At 32.8% G+C, this 21276-nt stretch overlaps 1 protein-coding gene, 1 long non-coding RNA gene and 1 pseudogene across 2 annotated transcripts; 2 read left to right on the top strand and 1 right to left on the bottom strand.

Annotated features, from left to right (window-relative positions):
• The first annotated feature begins 2556 nt into the window (after nt 1-2556).
• Nucleotides 2557-3079, top strand: LOC131656142 (uncharacterized). The gene is made up of 2 exons (XR_009300006.1): nt 2557-2733; nt 2821-3079. It is a non-coding gene; the product is annotated as an uncharacterized LOC131656142 (long non-coding RNA).
• A 5529-nt stretch (nt 3080-8608) lies between these two features.
• LOC131658371 (uncharacterized) lies at nt 8609-10810 on the top strand (annotated as a pseudogene).
• A 258-nt stretch (nt 10811-11068) lies between these two features.
• LOC131656141 (transcription factor bHLH51) lies at nt 11069-12805 on the bottom strand. Its single transcript, XM_058925903.1, has 2 exons — nt 12415-12805; nt 11069-11757 (listed from the first exon to the last, which is right to left on the bottom strand). Exons 1-2 carry the CDS (start codon nt 12700-12702, stop codon nt 11281-11283), a joined length of 765 nt encoding a protein of 254 aa, XP_058781886.1. The 5' UTR covers nt 12703-12805; the 3' UTR covers nt 11069-11280.
• Nucleotides 12806-21276: the final 8471 nt, after the last annotated feature.

Below are 21276 nucleotides of genomic sequence, written 5' to 3'. Positions count from 1 at the left end.
CTTTGTTAAAAAAAAAGTGTATGAATTGGGACTGTTGTTGATATTGGCTCCTTAGAGACATGGTCCAATATCTAATGTAGATGTGCAATAATTATCTTGGTGAGTGTCTCACATGGTTCAATAACATATATTTAATGTTTATAATCATTTTTTGGAAATTGATTCTAATGCTCCAACCATATGTTTTGCATACTTGTGTTGTAGGAAAAGTATAATGGAATTTGTATCATAGACAAATAATGAACCCTTTGAGTTGGATTCTATATTTGGTATTTTTAAACTGTATTGTGTCTAAACTCACATGATAAACTTTTAAAATTAAGTGTCTACATTAAGGTAAAATGCTTTTGATAGATATGTTGAAACTCACATGCCTAAACTTTTATTTTGTCTCCTCAAGCTAAATTGTTTCTTATATACGTTGTCAAAATTTTAAGGGATTCAATAGAGTTTTGTTCTTATTTGGATCCATGAGATTCTATTAGAGCTAATTGTATAGATTCAGTAATCTAAATTATGTCTCTGATGTTGCCAAACATGGAGGTTTGGTCTATTTCTTCAAACATTTACTCTATGTAACAATAGAATTTGAATTGAATTACATGTTCCATTGGGATTTAAGGATCAATCCATCATAAGTAAAGTTTGATTAAAATTTGTTGAAAGATATGAGTGATCAATCATTTGGCCAATCCTTCCAAACAGAAAGTCACTATTTTTACAGGTCATTATCACCACAATACCTTTTTAACTTTTAACTCAATAAAAAATACTAGAGTTTTAAGTTTTAAATTTTTACCAACTCTGTATTTGAAAACTTATAAGCTTTGTAGCAAATCCTTAAGTTCTAGACTTGATGTAACTTTTATAAACTCATGTGAATTTTATAATCGAAACTCTTTATTTTCACGGGTCACTATCACCACAATACCTTTTTTATTTTAATCAACAAAATATTATTTTTAGTTATAATTATCAGTGATATTTTTAAATATTTATAGTTATTAGTCATATTTGTAAGTATTTATAGTTATTAGACATATTAAATTTACCATGTTGGTTATTTTATATAAAAAAAAATTAAATATCTTTAGTTATTAGTGATTTTAAAATAACAATTATATATCACCAACAATCTGGCCTTATCGAATTATCTAAGACACAAATGACTAATTACCTAAGACACAAATGACTAATGCATTTATATGTTTTTTTACATAGCTACTATATATAGATTCATTTTATCTATATTATATTTTGTTAATCTTAAATTAACATTTTTTATTCAAATTTTTAAACTTATATTTTTACGTTTTTAATAAATTATTCATCTTAAGATTTGATTTACCCGTGCGGACGCACGGGTCTTCTACTAGTGTAATAATAAAATTAAAATAAATAAAAAATAAAAAGTTACTTTGTGGAATTAAAAAGAATTTAAAATAAAAAATTTAAATTTCACGTCAGCATATAGCATTCCACGTCATAATATAATAATTAAAAAAATAGCGCCACATCATATTTTAGTTGACCAAATTCAATGAGGGGGTAAAATAAAGGAATCTACAAATGGCCGGGACGAAATCTGTTTTTTTTTGTTACAGAGTTGTTTTTTAGATTCGCCCCAAATGGCAGGGGGCAAAATAGGGTTTAACCCTTTATTTTTTATATAAATTTTGTTAAAATTATAGTTGTTAAAAAATAAATAATACACCAAAATATCAATATGGTAATTTAAAAATGAGTCCACAAAAAATAATAAGCCCCAAAGCACTAAAAAAAATCCCTAAGCCCAAAAAATATTAATGATCTAACATTACATTTTTTTCCAACCACTTATTCTTGAACCAACTCTTACAACCTTTTAATCTTTTCCCTTAATATATTTACTATTTCATGGACCTATATATAATTTTTCAAAATGTTACCTGATTATCTTTAGATAATCGGTTTTGAATCTCGACCGTTTGTATTTTATATTAATATTTTTTTGCCATTTTAGAGTTTAGATGAGTTGGATTATATGAACTCACTATGATAAGGACATATTTTAAAGATCACCCATCAAAAAAATCCTCAATTGGACGATAAAAATTAAACCACAATTTTTTGGTATGTGAGTCAACTCTTTATCATCTGAATCAATATCTTAGCTATTTTTTTTTTAATATTTAAATAGTAAAGGTTACCGGGTTCCCATAGTCCCCATTTCCAAATTAAACCCACCTTCAAAATGATCAAAAGCGAATTATTTACCGTCAAAATGTATGCATAATTTTTTTAAAAGACACTTTAATAGAGATATGAATCTTTTAAATTAATTGTAAAATCAATATCAATGACGTTTTTCACAGCATAATTTACTCCATAATATTTAGAAGTTTATTTTGGGACACATATTTTGAGATGAAATAAAACCTACATAGGGTGTTAATCATTTACACCATAATATTTAGAAAGAAGTTTACTTCGGGACAAAATATACTTTGCGATGAAAAAAACCGACAGAGGGTGTCAATAGTAATCAATATTTTTTCGATAGTTGAAAATCCACGGGCTAAAAATAAAGCCCGACCCATTCTATTTTCTAGGGTTTACAATTCACTATAAAACCCCAAAACTCACCTCTCTTCTCTTCCTAATCGCAGTTACTTCTGCGCAGTCTCATTTCTGTTCGATTAGGGTTTTCTCTCTACAAGTTATCTCCCGTTTTCAACCGCAATGAGGGCTAAGGTTAGATCCTTTACCATCTCGTTTTGTGTTCTTATTTTTCTGTTGTTATAAAGCTTTTGGTTTAATTGGAATTTGTGATTTGTGCAGTGGAAGAAGAAGCGTATGAGGAGATTGAAGAGGAAGCGCCGAAAGATGAGACAGCGATCCAAGTAGAGTGTGTTCTCAGCCATCATCGTTTGCTCTTAGTTTTGTTCTTCCCTTTCGTGTTGTTATTGTTTTGTAATCAGACTCATCGGCTAGAGAGTAGTGTCTGTTTCTCTCTCTAATTTTGCTGTTATGATATTTTGGTTTTGTATTAGCTCAAAGATATTGTTCTTTCTTGAATTGAGTAGCTTTTACATTTGAATTTTGTTCTATCATGCTTGATTTTGTTTTTTTGTTCTCTTAACCTATTTTTTGCGTTGATTTTTTTATAGTTGCTGATGACACTCATTATCATCTTACAATCCATCAATTGTTAATCCTCTTTTCTCTTGAAGAGGAAACTATAATTCTTCTGTTTTAGGGTATGAAGAGGAAACTATAAATCTTTTGGTTTAGGGTATGGTTAACCGCTTTTAGGCGAATAGTATACAACCCATTTGTATATTGATAACTTTATAGTCTACTAAAACTAAATCTGTTTCCAATTCGGCTCAGTTTCCGTCTTATTCTTTCTGTTTTTAGGGTTCACCGTTTTCATGGTATACAAACCATTATTACAAGGAACTGTTGATATTATTGTCTATGAAATTATACTCTGTCAGCAGATTTTAGATTTAGTCTACTCAATTACGGGCAACTATGTAGCTTATTCTGTTGTTGATATTATTTTTGTTTTCTTGAAATGTATTTCTCTTGTATATCTGTTTAAGAATTCTGTAGTAATCCATTTCATATGTTCATTAACTATTATTCAATAGTCTTCAATTTAATTTTAACTGGTTTTTATGATAATGTTGTTGGGTTATTGATTTCATTATTTTCATTGATTTCTGTTCTGTCTTCTTTCACTGTCCCAATTGTGTTTTGTTGTAATCTGCGTTATGTCAATGATGTTTTAGTCTCACAAGATATGTTTGTGTCTGAATCTTCCTAATGGAAGACACTTCACATTCTTTCCTTGATTCTTTTGGGGTTAATAGTTCATGCTGTAGTCGATGTTTGTATCTACTACTGATTGTCCTAACGTGATATCTATTTACCATCATATCGAAATTGGACGTCCTAATTCCAAGGGCAGCCTTACCATTGATTTGTTTAGGTAGAAGAATTGTATCCATCTTTCTAGATTCCCATCTATTTATGTTGAAATGTAACAATCTTCTGGGTATGTAACTTGGCGTTGTTCCAAACCAGCTTGGTAAAGAAAATTCTAAAATGTGTCAATCTTGTAGTATGTAACTTACATTGTTTTGCTAGCTTGTTTGCCGACAAGCTTGGTAAGATATTGCTTGTTTTCTTAAGTTGTGGTGCTTATTGAGTTTTAGTTGTGCAAAACGGATTTTAATTTCAAGTGAATTGCATTATAAAGGAATCAAGTATTGCCATGTAAGGATTTGTATAAGGATTAGTTCAAATTTGCATTTAACAAGGTTTGCATATCAAGGTTTCACAATTCATTAGAGCTTTTTCAATTTATAAGAGTACTGTTGATGGTGAAGCTCACTATTTAGTTCACATGGCATTAAAGCACACTTTTTAGCTCACAATTTTTTATAGCAAGAAGGAAATTTAGTTTGCGGTTTATTTTCATTGATCAATTTCTCATAAACTTGTCATTTCTATGGGCAAAGGGGGTGACATTGGTTTGGAGTTTTGGAATTGGGTGAAAGGTGACATTGGTTTGGAGTTTTGGAATTGGGTGAAACTTGATATTTGCAACCTAGGAAATTAGTGGTTGAGTTGTTTATTAGATGTTGAGATGTTAAACTTTGTCAATAATTGTGCTGACAGCCTTCAACCACGAAATCCCCCGTTTGAACACCCAAAATAATTGTCATAAATTGTGCAATCGGCTATCAACTTCGAATTCTCCTACATGACCTCATTGATTTTTCAGAAGAGGGAATAGATTTCAAAAGGCAACAAATTCTCTGTAGAGAAACATTCAAAAATGTAGAAAGGAGGAAGATGGGAGCCCAATAACGTATATTTATTATGATGATTTTGGATCCGGCCCATGAACGATCAATTCCTATTGGACAAAATGTGAGATCAATTCATATCTCTTGGTTATCAACGTGATCAATGAGATGGACAAAATGTGAGAAAATTATTGAAGGATCGTTCATTCAAAATAATTGACATATGATAATGTCAATTTGAGTGTAATTTTCTTTTTAAATAATAGATAATAGTTTTTTTAGTGCCAAAAAATAGGATTAATTACAAGTCACAAGCCTAAGTTCTATCTAAACAAATTTCTATAATGTAGTACATCATCTAGGGTGTCGACAAACTTGAACATTACCTTAATGAGTAAGATTCAGATTTAACGAAGTGACTAGTACCCCCAAGAGTTGGTTTAGTGGCGAAGGATTGAGTCTTGGGAGTATAGTTTCTATAAAAGTGATTGTAGTCTTGACCTTTATCTTTGATATTAGACTCACATACAACTTTTCTTTAGGTTTATTCTTTAAAAATCACGAGCTTTTTGGCCATGCACGACCATTCCAATTTAATGAGCGTTCTAGAAATCTGTGTTTGAGATTTCATAGGAAGCGATCTCACTTCCACATTCACAAATGTGAATATGTCAAGAGTACTCAGATAGTTATGTACTCCACTTCGCATAAAGTAAAAATCTAATTAAGAGTTTTTATTACTTCAACCTCTAATCTCTTTAAAAATTATGCTAACTAACATGTCGATTCTCATACCCATTCACAACTTGTTATTATCCATTGAACTTAACTCTTGTGATCTATAGTCTTTTAGGCCGATTTACCAATATGAGTGATTATATGATCTTATGACAATAGTCTAATCCTCTTGGATTTATTTTGGATTTTCTCTAACTAATCCTTTTGTCAAACAGTAAGATAATTTTTTATGAGTGGGTACATGATTTAATTTAACAACGCCCTTAGAGAAGAACAACTCCCTTAGTAAAATTTTCAACGTGCCCGAACTCCGCGATGTTGAAGTCTAGGGTGTGCTGTCTAGAAGAGCTGACCTATTCTAGTTTCTCTCTCTAGTGGATGGAAACCACATCCAGGTTTTGTTATATGGTTTATGAATACAACAAGCTTCTGCCAATGTTATACAAGCTTCCCTCGTTAATGAGAATCCTTAACACATCAACATTTTCCACGGTGGATATTATCACTAACATCAAGATCTCATTGAGAATTCCACCCACCTTCTCGTTGTCTTTAATCCCCAAAGTGGGCCGTTCTGGCTTCTAATCCGCCATTGCTTCTCCCTTCTTATATACCACCACCAGTTCTCCGATCTTTCTCTTCACGATACCATTGGACGGTGTTATTTGGGCATATGAATCCTTCGGTGATAGAAGTAATAAATTGATAACAATTGGAGTGAAAATGCAGTCGTAATAGTTTATGCCAACAAAAACTACATTGTGACAAGTAAAATTATCGTATCCACAAAGATTGTATTACCTTCGTATAGGGACAAGGTGAATATAGTTGTGAATACATCGCGATGAGTTTGTAAGTATAACAAGGGGAAAGGGGAACATACAGTGCAATATATTAGCCTGTGTACCTAATTGTAAAACTAAAGAGTTGACTAATAATTAACAAATATAAAGATAAATACAATTAAGTTTCTTTTTCGAATCAATTGATCTGTTTTCTCTTCTTATATTGACATAGTTAATATCACCAAAAACTCATTCTGGGCCATGTTATTGATTTATTCTCTAACCATCGTGGTAGACTTGGTTAACATCATGTCTTCAACTAAGTATCCAATAGTAATCTTGTTTCTCCACGAAGATCTTTTGTAAATTATTGTACATGCACCAAATAATCAATTTTCTATGAAGGACAACATTCAATCATTAAATTTTACCTTTCTCATGCTTCATAGAGAGTTGTTGGATTTAAAATGCAGTCGTAATATTTGTCTTGGCCGCGAGACCTTATTTTTTCCCTTATAGGCTTTCCTCAGTGTTTTCCTTTCCCTTCTCGTGGAATAAATAAATACTCGATGGCGACATTATTGTTTTGATTTGTCCAGTTGCTTCACAACCGAATTGTACTCACTGCCTTTTTTGTATTGAATTCCAATCTGATTTTTCACCTCACTCGGTTTTTCCTTTTCCAAAGCACAATCAATCAAGACCTTGTTGAACCCAATAGTATTGTATCGTGCATTACCATAAGGGGAAACCCATTCTCCCATCAAATAAAAGGAATATCCAACTTCAATGTAGCCATAATATTGTTTTAAAAAAACTAAAATCAGATAAGATGATAGCAAACCTATGATTTGCTTCATTGATCGAAATATTTTCTCTGATACCACGTACTGATGGGTCATCATGAAAGAGAGACATTTACATTGAGTCAAACGCTCCCCTAAAGGTCGAAGACTCATCCAAACAAGTGAGAGAGACACCACATATTCACCCAAAACCTTAAGGCAATGAGTCTATGAGTCATCTCACTTATAAAATGTTCAATCTCCATATTTTCAAGCAATTTCGGACTTTTACAACTCACATTTGTTTCTCAACAATTAGAAGGTGGTCTTATGAACCTATCAAACTAACTTTTTGTATCTCATTTATAATAATACTATTGGAATTCTTGACTAGTAGTGGCGGAACATAGTTGGGACTAGGGGGTGCTCCGACCACCTCAAACAATTTTTATAATTTTTTTTTATAATGTGAAAATACTAAACTACCCCTATTTAAAATAAATATTAACAACTTTTCCATCATTCCTTTTACTCTTTACTTACCAACAACCCTAATATTTTCCCAACAATCAAAATACTCTCCTTTTCAAATTTTTTTTTTTTACGGTGAACTTAACCCACCTAGTGGCGGAACATAGTTGAGACTAAGGGTGCCACGACCATGCCAAGCTTTTTTTAAATTTTTTTATAATGTGAAATTACTAAACTACCCCTATTTAAAATAAATATCAACAACTTTGCCATCAATCCTTTTACTCTTTACTTACCAACAACCCTAATATTTTCCCAACAATCAAAATACTCTCCTTTTTCCATTTTTTTTATGGTGAACTCAACCCACCACCACCTACCTTTTTTCATTCCACCATTTGCTTCATTAGTGGCTCTTCTTCATCTAACAACTTGCTACCTCTTGATTGAGTAAGATTAATTTATTGTTTGTTATGTTTTTGAAAAAAATAAATTTATCCTCTAGGTTTGTCTTGTGATTGTGATAAACTCATATTAATTTGATTTGTTTTATTACTAACTTTCTTAGTTGTGTAATATTGTATTGTAAATTTAGAGTTTGAATTGTGATTTTGTTGTGTTATGATTTTGATTTGGGATTAGTTTGGGATTTTGTTGTGTTATGATTTTGACTTGGGATTGATTTGGAATTTTTTTGTGCTATAATTGTTGGGTTATGATTTTGATTTGGAATTTAATTTGGGATTGATTCTCACTAAGATTGATTTTGGATTTTATTGTATTGTGTTAATTTATTTAATTGATTATGCAGCACACAAAAGTGATAATGAAGAGTAGAAAAATTGATTATTTTTTCAAGAGGAAAGAAAGAGATGAAGAGGATTTCACACCTATCCCCGAACCTCAAAGAGTTCTTGAGAATCCAAGAATTGAAGAAAACGTTAATATAGTTTGTTCGAAGGACATTGAGAATTCTTTAGAATGCGATCCTGGAAAACGTCCTTTAATGTGAGAATATAATGTAAATCAAATGGATGAAATACGAAGAGCTTATTTAAAATGGGGTCCATATCGAGTGAATTTAGAGGAATATCTATTATCGGGTAAAGAAGATCATCAAAGACGCTTTCAACACACTTGGTTTAGCCTTTTTCCTTCATGGTTAGAATATTCACCTTCAGAAGATGCTGCTTATTGCTTACCATGTTATCTTTTTAGCAAAAGACCAAGTGGACGTCCTGGTTCCGATGTCTTCATTTCTACAGGTTTTAGAGGTTGGAAGAAAGTTAGAAATGAAAAGAATTGTGCATTTCTTAAACACATAGGAAAAGATCCTTGTTTACCACATAACAATGCTATAAAAGCTTGTCAAGACTTGTTGAATCAAGATGGTCACATTAGGAATATTGTTCAAGCCTAAAGTTCAATTGATGTAATGAAGAATCAACAACGTCTCAAGACTTCAATTAACACTATTCATTGGTTAACTTTTCAAGCATGTGCTTTTAGAGGTCATGGTGAAAGTACAACATCATTAAACCAAGGTAATTTTCTTGAATTGATAAAATTGTTTGCATGTTATAATGATGAAGTTGCAAAAGTTGTGTTGGAAAATGCTCTATCTAATAGCAAGTATACTTCACATCTAATTCAAAAAGAGATCTTGCACATTCTTTCAAGTAGGGTGAAAAAGTATATCCGTAAAGAAATTGGTGATTCCAAATTTTGTATAATTGTAGATGAAGCGCGTGATGAATATAAAAAAGAGCAAATGTCTCTTGTTTTGGGATTTGTTGATAAAGATGGTTTTATACAAGAGAGATATCTTGGCCTTGCACGTGTTAATGACACTACATCTTTAACTCTTAAGCAAAAAGTTTTTGATATACTTTCTCTGCATAATCTTGATGTCTCTAACATTCGTGATCAAGGGTATGATGGTGCTAGCAATATGAGAGGAGAATGGAACGGTTTACAAGCACTCTTTATGAAGGATTGTCCTTATGCATATTATGTTCATTGTTTTTCTCATCGATTGCAACTTGCTTTGGTTACTGCATTAAGAAAAGTTAAACCAATTCATCAATTCTTTGAGAAGTTGACTTTAATTGTCAATGTTTGTTCTTCTCAAAAGCACCATGACGAGTTACAAGCTTCCTAATTAGATGAAATTGAACACTTATTAGAGATTGGTGAGATTGTAACAGGTAAAGGTGAAAATCAAATTGGTACTTTGAAGCGAGCAGGGGATACTCGTTAGGGATCACATTTCTCTTCTGTTTCTAGATTGATAAATTTGTATGAAACAACTTGTTCTGTTTCAAGAAAATTTGCAAAAGAAGGATTAAGTTATGCTTCACGTGGAGATGCTGATAGTGCTTACAATTATTTGAAGTCATTTGATTTCATATTCATATTGCATTTGATGAAAGAAATTATGGGGATAAAAAATGTTCTTTGTCAAGCTTTACAACAACAATCTCAAGATGTAGTTAATGCTATGCATTTGGTTTGTTCAATAAAAACTCTTATTCAAAAATTAAGAGAAATTGGTTAGGAGCAAGCGATTGATTTGTTAACTCTAAGTTGCGCTTTGGCTCCAACGGATAACTACAAGGCTTTTAATCTTGATATCATTTGCACTCTAGTTGAAAAATATCATCCTATGGACTTCAATGAGCAAGAGAAGACTAATTTGAAATTTCAACTTCGGCGTTTAATTATTGACACTCGTCAAGCATCGAGTTTGAATAATTTGTCAACTATTCAAGAATTATGTTCATTTTCGGTTGCAACTGAAAAGAAGGAAATTTATTATTTGATTGATAGACTGCTCTGCCTTATCATGTCTCACCCTGTATCTACAGCTACTACATAAAGATCTTTTTCGGCAATAAAAATTATCAAGACAATGTTGAGAAACAAAATGGAAGCTGATTTTCTAGGAGATAGCATGACGGTTAACATTGAAAGAGAAATTGCTGCAAGTATTGATTTCGAGACTATTATTGTTGATTTCAAACTACTCAAAAATCATAGAGCATTATTGATTCCGAGACTATTATTTTTATGTAACTCTTTAATTATTTCATGTTTAATTTTGTGTTTATTATAATTTAGATATTTTATATACATTATGGTATGAATATTTTATTTATAAATCATAGTTTAATTTGATGGTCACCTCAAACTTTATTGCCTGGTTCCGCCACTGAGTAGTGGATCAAAGATTTATTCTCTTCTTCAAAGTAGATTATTTTAGATCAAACTAGATAAACAATTTTTCTGTGTTTGATTATCGACTCTTATCTTTATTTTTATTTTTTTAATTTTTGGATTTGCATACACTTCATTGATGTATTAATTTTTAATATAGATTTGCATACATGTTTGTCTTTAAGTAAGCATTTCATAGTGCAGTAGTTGAGATCTAAAATCAAGTCTCTTGCTTACTTTTCCATTTGGAAGCAGAAAGTGATCACACACCTGATTTCTTAACTTTTTGCATATGCTTGCTTTCAATTTCCCACTTTAACTTTTCCTTTTCCTTAATTGGTGGTACAAGACCAACATTTCATCTCCCTAATGAACAAACTATATACCTAATAAGTATATAATAATTATTCAAAAACCAAACAAAGAATTGCCCCCACTATGACCCTCCTAATAAAAAAAGGAGGTGAAGACAAAATAAAATTTTTACTATACGAAATGTGAAGGCAAAAAGAACCTTTGCCTCTTACTTCTAGTAGGACAATTAGATACCATTGATGATGAAGCAATTTTGGTCACTGCTGATTTAAGGGACTGTTTGAGAGTGTTGATGCAAACATTCTCTTCACTGTCCTTAGAACAAAGCACCAATATGCTTTTGATTCTGCCACCAACACTTGCTATGTCTGCTTTTACTGTTGTAAGTCTTAACCCTTTGAGGACTTGAATTAGTTCGGAGAACAGTTCGGGTCGATCGTCGCAGCAAACAGAAGCTTTGATGATGATATTGCTCTTTAATTTGTCTACTTTGTTAGTGCTGGTTTCGTCTTCGATAACATGGTTGTAGTCTATTGATACTTCATCGATTTCAGTTGGAACGTTGATGACTCTGCTAACATCCATTGCTTTTCTCTTTAGGTCTTTGACATGATCTATTACACTCCCTAGTAAAGCTGCTTTGTCCATCTGCAAGTGCACAAATATCAATGTCATGAATGTATTAAATCGCGGTCGCGTTGCAGTTGCGCCATGATCCTATATTAGTATATCCAAGAAACACTGATGTAGATACTAAACACGACACTGATACATATGTTTGTGTAATACATCAATACTCAATCAATCTGAAGTGTCACTGTTACATAGACATAGTGATTTGAAATCTCAATCATCGGCTCATTCGGAGAACATTTTCTAAAAATTGATGTTATGTATATTTAATGTAAGTTTCTTCCTAAATTATCTCCTCATTAAGAAGGGAAGTGAAAATTAATTGCTTGTGACTTTTATAAATGCATGTTTGAATTGACGGTAAAATTGACAAAATCATGATGAAATTGACAGATTTAATATACACTAAGAAATTGATCCAAAATTATTCCTACTCTACTATAATTGAAATTACTACGGGTTTAAAAATGTAATAAAATTTATACAGAGGTAAAAGACAAACAGACAACAAACTGCGAATCTCAGTAGCAGAATGTAATTTTGTGAATCTCTGAGTTGAATGCAAAACATCATATCACATAGCTTTTCCCTAAGTGGTTAACTCCATTTTCTTGCATGAAAAATAGAACAAAATCTAAACTTAAAATGGCAAATAAACAAAAACTGGTTTACCTTATCAGACTTAGGAATGAGTTTTCTGAGATTAGCAAGCTGAGTATTGATTCTATCTCTGCGTCTCTTCTCTGCTTGACTATGACTTTTGGAAGCACTTGCTGCTCTATCTTCTAAACTTCCTTCAACAGGTAAATTACTCCATGGCTGAAACTCACTATATTGAAAAGAAGCAGAAGAAGAATCAGAGATATTTTGAGGTAGAATTTGAGGAGGAAAGTGTGAAGGATCACTGTATTGAAACCAATTATGTAACTCAGAAGAATCATTGTGATTTTCCATATTCATCAGAATGGAAAAACAATTAGTAGTATTATTGTAAAGTTTGTTTGTTGAATAATGCTTATCTTTATGAGGTTTTTATTTTCTAGCAGAAACTACTGTTTATTGTAGTACTATGCAGTGATAATAATGAGTGACCTTGTTCTTCTTATCTTGATGGTGATTGGTGTGATAACCAATTACCTTTGATTAGTCAAAATGAAAATCGAGTTTGGCCTTATCTTTGTGTCACATCATGGAGACATTTATTAGTATTTTTTTTTTCTAATGATAAATTTAACGAACTTAATTGGAGTTTTTGTAAGGAGAGGAAATAAAGAGGAAAAGAACAAGAATGAGGTGGCTTGTCCTCTCATAATGGCGTACGGACTGGATTATCTTCATGTGGCTAACTCAATCTTCATTGTTTTGGTGGCTTAATATTTTATTAGATTTTTTTGACATGTGATTCTAATAATCTAGTTAATAAATAATTTGTTGAATAAAATGCATTTTGTAATTGTTTCTTCTATTATTATTATTATTATTATTTTTTTTAATTTATTTATTATTTTTGTTTTTTTGCATTTGTCTAAAGTCAGAAATTTTATTAAGAGAAGAAAAGAAAAGAAGTAGGAGACTCACATAGGGCTAACGAAGACATTGAAGTTTGAAATTTGTTCGATTTTTTTAAGGAACTTGTTCGATTCGTGGGTTTTAAAGTTAACATTCCACATTTTTCTGTTTATTGTATTGTTTTTGTTTAATGTGGAATGCACATGTTAAATGTCTTTGTGAAATAGAGAACGAGTCTCTTCAATATCGTTTTTCATTACGAGGAGTATTTGTTAGAGATAATACCATGTTTTATAGAGGTGGAGTTCAAACCAATGTTTTTTAACAAAATTCTTACAATGGGAGGTGAGTGTCTGATGTAGTTAATTTGATGTTTGGTTGGGGTTATGATAACAATGATTTTAGTGTTAAGAGTAAACTTGATGGGATAAATAAATATTTTGTGGAAGTTAATATTGAATGATTGTGATGTTGATGTTGCGAAAAATGTTGTTGACGACAAAATTGATAGGCATATCTATGTTGAACATAATGTGAAGGATATAAATGTTAAAGTATTTGAGCATGATTACCGTGGTTTAAATGAAAGTAATGATGAAAGTGATAGAGAAGCGAGTCTGCGACATGATTAAGAGTGCAAGTTGGTGTCAATAAAACATGTCCCCAAAATGAATTTGAAAGATTTGTGTGACTCATCATGGTCTAAACCATATCCAACGAAGTTCAATTTCTTTTCTCAGGTACACCATTCCATTGTGATGTTCCAAGAGAAGTAAGTTGGGACAAAATCCCACACTTTGTTTGGGGTGATGATCAAATTCTAGGCTTAAATATTCATTGTCTCGATCTGATTGAAGGATTTTAATATTTGAATGCTATCAAGTAATACATCAATACTACCCAATTGACCAAAATGTCATGTGACATGATGAAATGAAACCATTATGTGATAATGATTACACACACACACACACACACACCTATTTAAAGATTTGATCACATTTTATCCATGATTCATGAGATGCGATCATTAGTCTATCAACATAGTTGTCTCTATGATCTATTGCTATCTCACATCACAAAAAAGCTTGACTTCGTATACTTTAAAATTATTATCCTTATGTTTAATATAGTCTCACGATTAAGTCATACCTAATGTTTCATTAAACATACTTACTATTATATGGACTTTATTACTTTAGAAAAACAATTAAAATAAAGAAATGTCTTATTATTATTAATAGAAAATTAGATAAAAGTATACAATTCTAATAAAATTAATGGTGGTTATTACTTACACCAACACTTGACTGAATACTTGACTATGTTAATACCATTTCGTAGTGCGTGTGTGTATCTCAATTCATATTTTTAAGACCAATTATTGTTGGGTGTGCGTTTATTTGTGTTAGATTTATTGTGTTAAGACCAATTCAAATCATATATGCAGACGTAGATAGAGTGTGCTTGCACATGGGTTTGATTATGTACTTGACTACATGTATGTTGACTGTATGTGTTAGTTGTGAATGCAGGATAAAGTAATTCCCTTTTGTGCTTACTGTGTTTATTTATATCAAATTGTGTCTGAGTTCTTACGATGTTGTACAAAGTTTAATGAGTGTGTTTGAAGAAATGTTTGATAGAAATGAGTATAAACTATGACTTATATACTTATATGCAAATTTCAAGAAGAGGTAATATCATAAGAAATTTTATGATTGGAGCTTATAATAAAACTTACTATCAAACATGGCAAGAAAAGATGACTAAACTAAAGAAAGTGGATTAGAAAACATTGAAGTGGCTGCTGGATGTTCCTACCAAATTCGTAGTGCGCGTGTGTATCTCAATTCTTATTGTTAAGACCAATTGTTGTTGGTTGTGTGTTTATTTATGTTAGATTTATTGTGTTAAGACCAATTCAGATCATATATGCATTTGCACATAGAGTGTGCTTGCACGTGGGCTTGATTGTGTACTTGACTACATGTGTGTTGAATGTATGTGTTAGTTGTGAATGCAAGATAAAGTAATCCCCTTTTGTGCTTACTGTGTTTATTTGTATTAAATTGTGTCTGAGTTCTGATGATGTTGTACAAAGTTGAATGAGTGTTTTGAAGAAATGTTTGATAAAATTGAGTATAAACTATGACTTATATACTTATATGAAAATTTCAAGAAAAGGTAATATCATAAGGAATTTTACAATTGGAGCTTCTAATAAAACTTACTATCAAACATGTCAAGAAAATATGACTAAACTAAAGAAAATGGACCAGAAAACATGGAAGTGGTTGATGGATGTTCCTACCAAGACTTGGTGTAAACATGCATTTAACATTGACCCCAAATGTGATATTTTGATGAATAATATTTATAATTCCATGTAAAAGTGCACATGTTACATTAAGCTATAGGCATAAAAAGCCAAGGATTATATGGATAAGTGCTACACAAGAAATATGTAGGCATTATTTCACAATTTTTCTATCAACCCTATAAAGGACATGAAAATATGGCCTGAAGTTGAAGCCGATGAACTTCACCCCCTTTATATAAAAAGGGATACGATAGACCTAACAAACTAAGATTTATGGAATTAGGTGAGGGTGGTTTTAGAATGAGAAGACCTGGTACAACATACAAATGTACTAGATATGATAACGTTGACCACAACTTAAGGAAATGCAAGGCCTTTATTCAAAACTCAGATGATTTGAAAAGAAAGGTAAGATTTAGTTATGTTTGCTAGTTAAATATTATCTGCTTGTTAAATATTTTATATGCCTTTTGCATTTATTTTAGATAACAACTTAAAAAAAATAAACCAAGTGTTAAGGCTAATGGTGAACCTGCTGAACCAAATCAAAATGAAAAAAAATTGATGCAAGTGCTGAACCAAATACAATTTTTGAACTTGTTGCACCTGCCAGCCCTGTTGGGACTAAATGCAAGTGTTGAACATGTTGCACACGTCATCCCTGATGTAACAAATGAAAATTTTCCACCCAAATTAAATAATTAAACAATTGCCAAAAGTGTTGAACCAACTGATATTGTCCCACTCAAAGAAAAGAAATCAAATAAACAAACAATAGTCAAGATTGTTGCAAATACACCAGACCAACCAAAATTGAATAATTATGCACTTGTTGATGTTGTCGAAGATGTATTATATGTTAATTTGTTTGATAGTTTGTTGGATGAAGTGTTTTTATCATTTCCAAACACCGAATTTGACACTATTTTTGGAAGCAGTTCAAAATATTTGTCATCATATGCAGAACCAAGTGACAATAAGATGTTATCAATGAAGAAGAGTCAAATACAAAAAAAGAATGTATTCTCTAGAGGAAACAATATGAGTAATGAAATTGATGGTACCTGAGTCTGAATAAGGATGTCTGACACAAGAAACCAGCGCTATGATTCTCAATCAAAGTTTACAAACATGTATTAGATTTATAAGATCATGGGATGCCATATCTAAGAGATTTTCTCAGTGACTTTTATCATTTTTTTATGTGTGTGTGTGTGTGTAATGATCAAGTTTATTCAATTCACTTTAAATTGCCAGTATACATGTAATGACTCATGCATTTTTCGTGTTTCCCCCATTTTGACAGATGATATGACCTATGTATATGATGTGTTTTTCTGTCAATGTAATGACTAAGTGATGTCAAGCCATGACTCATGCACTTTGGTGCTTTTTTAAATGATCATTTGTCCGCTGTATTTTAATGAACTTTATTTTACCCCTGTGAGTAATTGTTACACACTTTTATATGCTTGTTTTTGCACAATGTTATTGGCATAACCTTATTGTTCATTCAAAATAAATTCCAAAGAAAGTCACAACAAATTCAAAGACATAATAATTATGACTTCAACTTTTAAACAACAGAAGAAAAAGTCAAAGAAATAATAAGTGCAACCATTAGCTTGATTTTTCTAATATTCCTTCCCAAATTTATTGCCAAATTCCTTCCTAATTTACTTGCAGAATTCCCAAAATTAAGCATTATAGTCTGACAATTGCTACAATTAAAATATGAATTTGTTAATTTTTTTTTTCAATTCGAGACTTACCAACAACGTTATCAAGGTCATCACCCCAAATAAAAAGGTCACAACGGTCTACAATAAAGGACAAAAATGTTATGGCGAAGAAAGAGATTAATTTATACAGAAAAAATTACATAATACTCAATAATCCATATTTTTGCATCTAAAAAATTTCTCTTTGCGTTTTCTAGTTTATTCGAACCCATAACTTCATGACCTGATCCTAACCAAATTTGAGTAAATTTCATCCACTTGAGTTTCCTGTTGATGATGTTTTGCTTCCATCCGTTTGAGAACCCTTAGATTAGAAAAAGGGTGAGTATGGACATTGTTTGCAAGGGGATACAAAGAAGACATAAGTTTGGACGAGGAAGAAGACGCAAGCAAGGAAGAAAATTTTGAAGTTTGGGGTTGAACGGAATGAAGAAGATGACTTGCAATGTGAAATAGGGTTAATTAATTTAAGTTTACAAGAATATATCCATAATGATCAGTCAATGACATTAGTAAAGAACAAGCCAAAAAGTCAATACACATTGAAAAATAAATAAAAAAACTAAAAAAAAATAATAAACACGTCAACTTAAAAAATGGATAAGTTAGATAATACGAAGATCCATCTCGTTTCGATCCAACCACTGCTGTAATTTTAAATACAAGGTGTATTAGTATAAGTATGAAATTCCCCCGAGGAGCGCCTAGAGCTTTTTAAGATAGGAGAGGTGGTACGTCGCCCACATAGGAGACTCTGTGGCCGCCTATTTATCATAATGGACGGTCATTTCTCAAATATGTTACCCACTTCCTAAAATATTCACTCAATTCATATAAACGTGGGGAGTGACGTATCTCACTCCATAGTAGTGCAGAAAAGGAGTTAAAAGGGGGGATTTTTTATGATATCTTGAATAATAGGGGATTAGCTATCCCATTCCCTAATTCTTAGAAGCATTTGTTACTTCTTAGGAGTCTGAGATCCAGGCCCTGAGACTTCTTTAAATACCTTAACCTTAAGGTTGAAAATAGGGGGATGATCCAGCTCATAACAAAAAGACCATATGCAAAGCTCCTCACCTCCATGCGAGAGTTAGATCTAACCATCAACAAATCCTAAAAGCCTATATCAATCGTTAATCACTAAGGGTTCTCACATATTGTACTTTAAACAAGGATAATTGGCGCCCATTACAGGGCTCGATAAAATTGATCCAGGCCACACTCATCATTACCCATGGTTTTTTCACCATCTTCCCACGAGGATGTATAAGAAAAGTTTTGAGACTGCTTTCAACAACATCGTTGGGGATTTCACGGACGGGGGATAATCCAACTTCTCACGGAGAAAGTATACCAAGAAGGTTTTAACAACAAACATCATACCCGCTAACATCACCAAAATACTAGGGAGAGAACGAGAATCCTGAATCACCTTCTCAAATTAAGATGCCATTGGTCTTCTCCCCCACAACAATCATACCATAGTCATCACGATGCAATATGATGATTGGGATGTAAATTAAGTGTTAACCGACCAATGACCATGGAAGCTCATCAAATGTCTTATTATGGAGTGCTTTCCAAATGCTCCATCTTGACTTGGTCAACATCAAAGTGTTTCAAGGTTCTCTCATTGGCATGTCAAACAAACATGTATAAGTAAAGCGCCACATAACGCTTAAAATAAAGTTTGGCTCAGAGGCAAACATAAAAACAATTAAAAAGTAGTATCTCATGGTGGACTCTTTGTCTCCCTACAACTCCATCTTGGGGAGGCCCGCCTTCAACTTGCTGGGGGGGGTTATCCATCCTTAATTTACGCCTAAAGTATCTGTTACCTGATGGGTGATTTGGATTAGTTCGAGGGGATCATGAGGTCGCCCATGTATGCTATCATAATGGCCTGGAAATTAGACGAGAACATGTCTTCTAGGCGCCGCCCCCATCTTGAAGCACGTGAAACAAATTTAGATAGTTGGGACCTTAGACTAGGGACCAAAAATGAAAGGTTCACTCCTACAGAAGACTTGAAAGAAGCCCATATTAGACCCTTATACCACCAAGTCACCAAGTTGGGCACCTCTTTATCTGAATCTAAAGAGGAAGATTTGGTAGCCCTACTCAGGAGGATCATCAACTTGTTTTCTAGGGCACCCTCTGATATTCCAAGCATAAATACAATAGTGGTATGCCATCGTCTCGCCATTGATCCCACAATGAAACCAGTATCTCAAAGGAAACACACGGTAGGCAAGGAGAAGAACGCAACCATAGATGAAGTAGTGCGGAATATGATAAGCACCAATTTTATAACTGAGGTAAAATACCCATGTTAGGTGGCTGACACAATTCTAGTAATGAAGTCATCGAAAAAATGGTGCATGTGCATCGACTTCACTGACCTTAATGCTGCATGCCGCAAAGATCCATATCCCTTACCCAATATGGATCATGTGATAGACAGATCTTCATGCTACAAAATATCGAGTTTCATGAATGCTCATTCCCGCTACAACCATTTAAAGATGGTAAAGAACGCATGCGCCACCTATCAGTGGCTCATGGACGTGATGTTCTCAAAACAAATATAGCACAACTTAGAAGTATATATTGATGACATGATAGTAAAAACCTCATAAAGGAAACTCACACAACATACTTAGAAGATATCCTGGGGAAAATTAAGAACTATATCATGTTCCTGAATCCTGCCAAGTGCTCATTTGGCGTGCAAGCGGGTAATTTACTTGGTTTATTGTTAACCAAAAAAGGTATTGAGGCGAACCCAGATAAGTGTCAGGCTATCATTGATAGGAGGATCCCTTCCAATATTAAAGAGGTTCAAGATCTAATAGGGTGGCTATCTGCCCTATCGCGTTTCTTTTCTTGTGCAAGTGATATAGCTTTTCACTTCTTTTCCAGTCTGAATAAAAAGGGAAAGTTTGAAAGGACGGGCTAATGGGAGGAGGAATTCTGAAACTTAAATGCCTTTCTAACATTTCCTCCCATCTTGACACACTTGATAGTAGGTTCACCCATATACCTTTATTTGTACATTATTGACCAGACAATTAGCTTACTGCTAATCCAAGAAACAAATAAGGTGGATCGGGAGAGAATTGCTCCGGAGGTCGTGATAACCGTGAGGAAAATCATACTCTACTTTCAGGGGCATCGAGTAATGGTAAAAACCAACTACCTCATTCAACAGATCCTAGAAAGGCAAGATTTAGCAGGAAGAATGGTATCATAGGCAGTTGGGTTATCTGATTATGAAATCCATTATATACCCATAGGAAGCATCAAATCACATGTAGTGGCTGATTTTCTGGCAGAATTCATGTCTCCAGTAGATGATGAGGCTCTCCCAAACAGACACTATCAACATATGATACCTCAAACTTAAAAGGAGGTGGTGGTGGGATTTTGTTGGAAGGAAAAAAATATTAATCTTGCAATAGTTGAAGTTTGAGTTCACGGATAACAACAACTAGGACGAGTATGAAGCTCATCACAATGTGGTGTTTGCCTCTGAGATGAGCGCGTTAAATTTATAGGACAAAAATGACTCTCAATTGGTGGAAAAACAAGTCTCCAGAGAATATGAGGCGAATGAGCCTTAACTCATCAAATATATTAAAATGTACATGACTTATCTAACATTTCAAAGTTTTCGAGATAATTTATGTTCCCATGGAGCATAATTTTAGGGTGGACCTTATTTCGAAGCTCGCCAGCATGAAAAGAATAAGGTACAACCACATTGTAAGTAAGGAGACTCTAAAGCTCCTAGTATTGAGGAAGGTGATACCAATGCTCTTGAAGTCTCCCATACCATTGGTTGGGTGATGCCTATAATACACTATTTGCAATTAGAAGAACTTCCTCAAAACGATTCAAAGGCGAAGAAGATTCGTAAGCGTGCAATCGAGTAGACTATGATATCAGGAAGGCTTT

Source organism: Vicia villosa, linkage group LG3 (assembly GCF_029867415.1).
Source record: "Vicia villosa cultivar HV-30 ecotype Madison, WI linkage group LG3, Vvil1.0, whole genome shotgun sequence".
NCBI lineage: Eukaryota > Viridiplantae > Streptophyta > Magnoliopsida > Fabales > Fabaceae > Vicia > Vicia villosa.
This window is presented reverse-complemented; position numbering and strand designations above follow the sequence as displayed.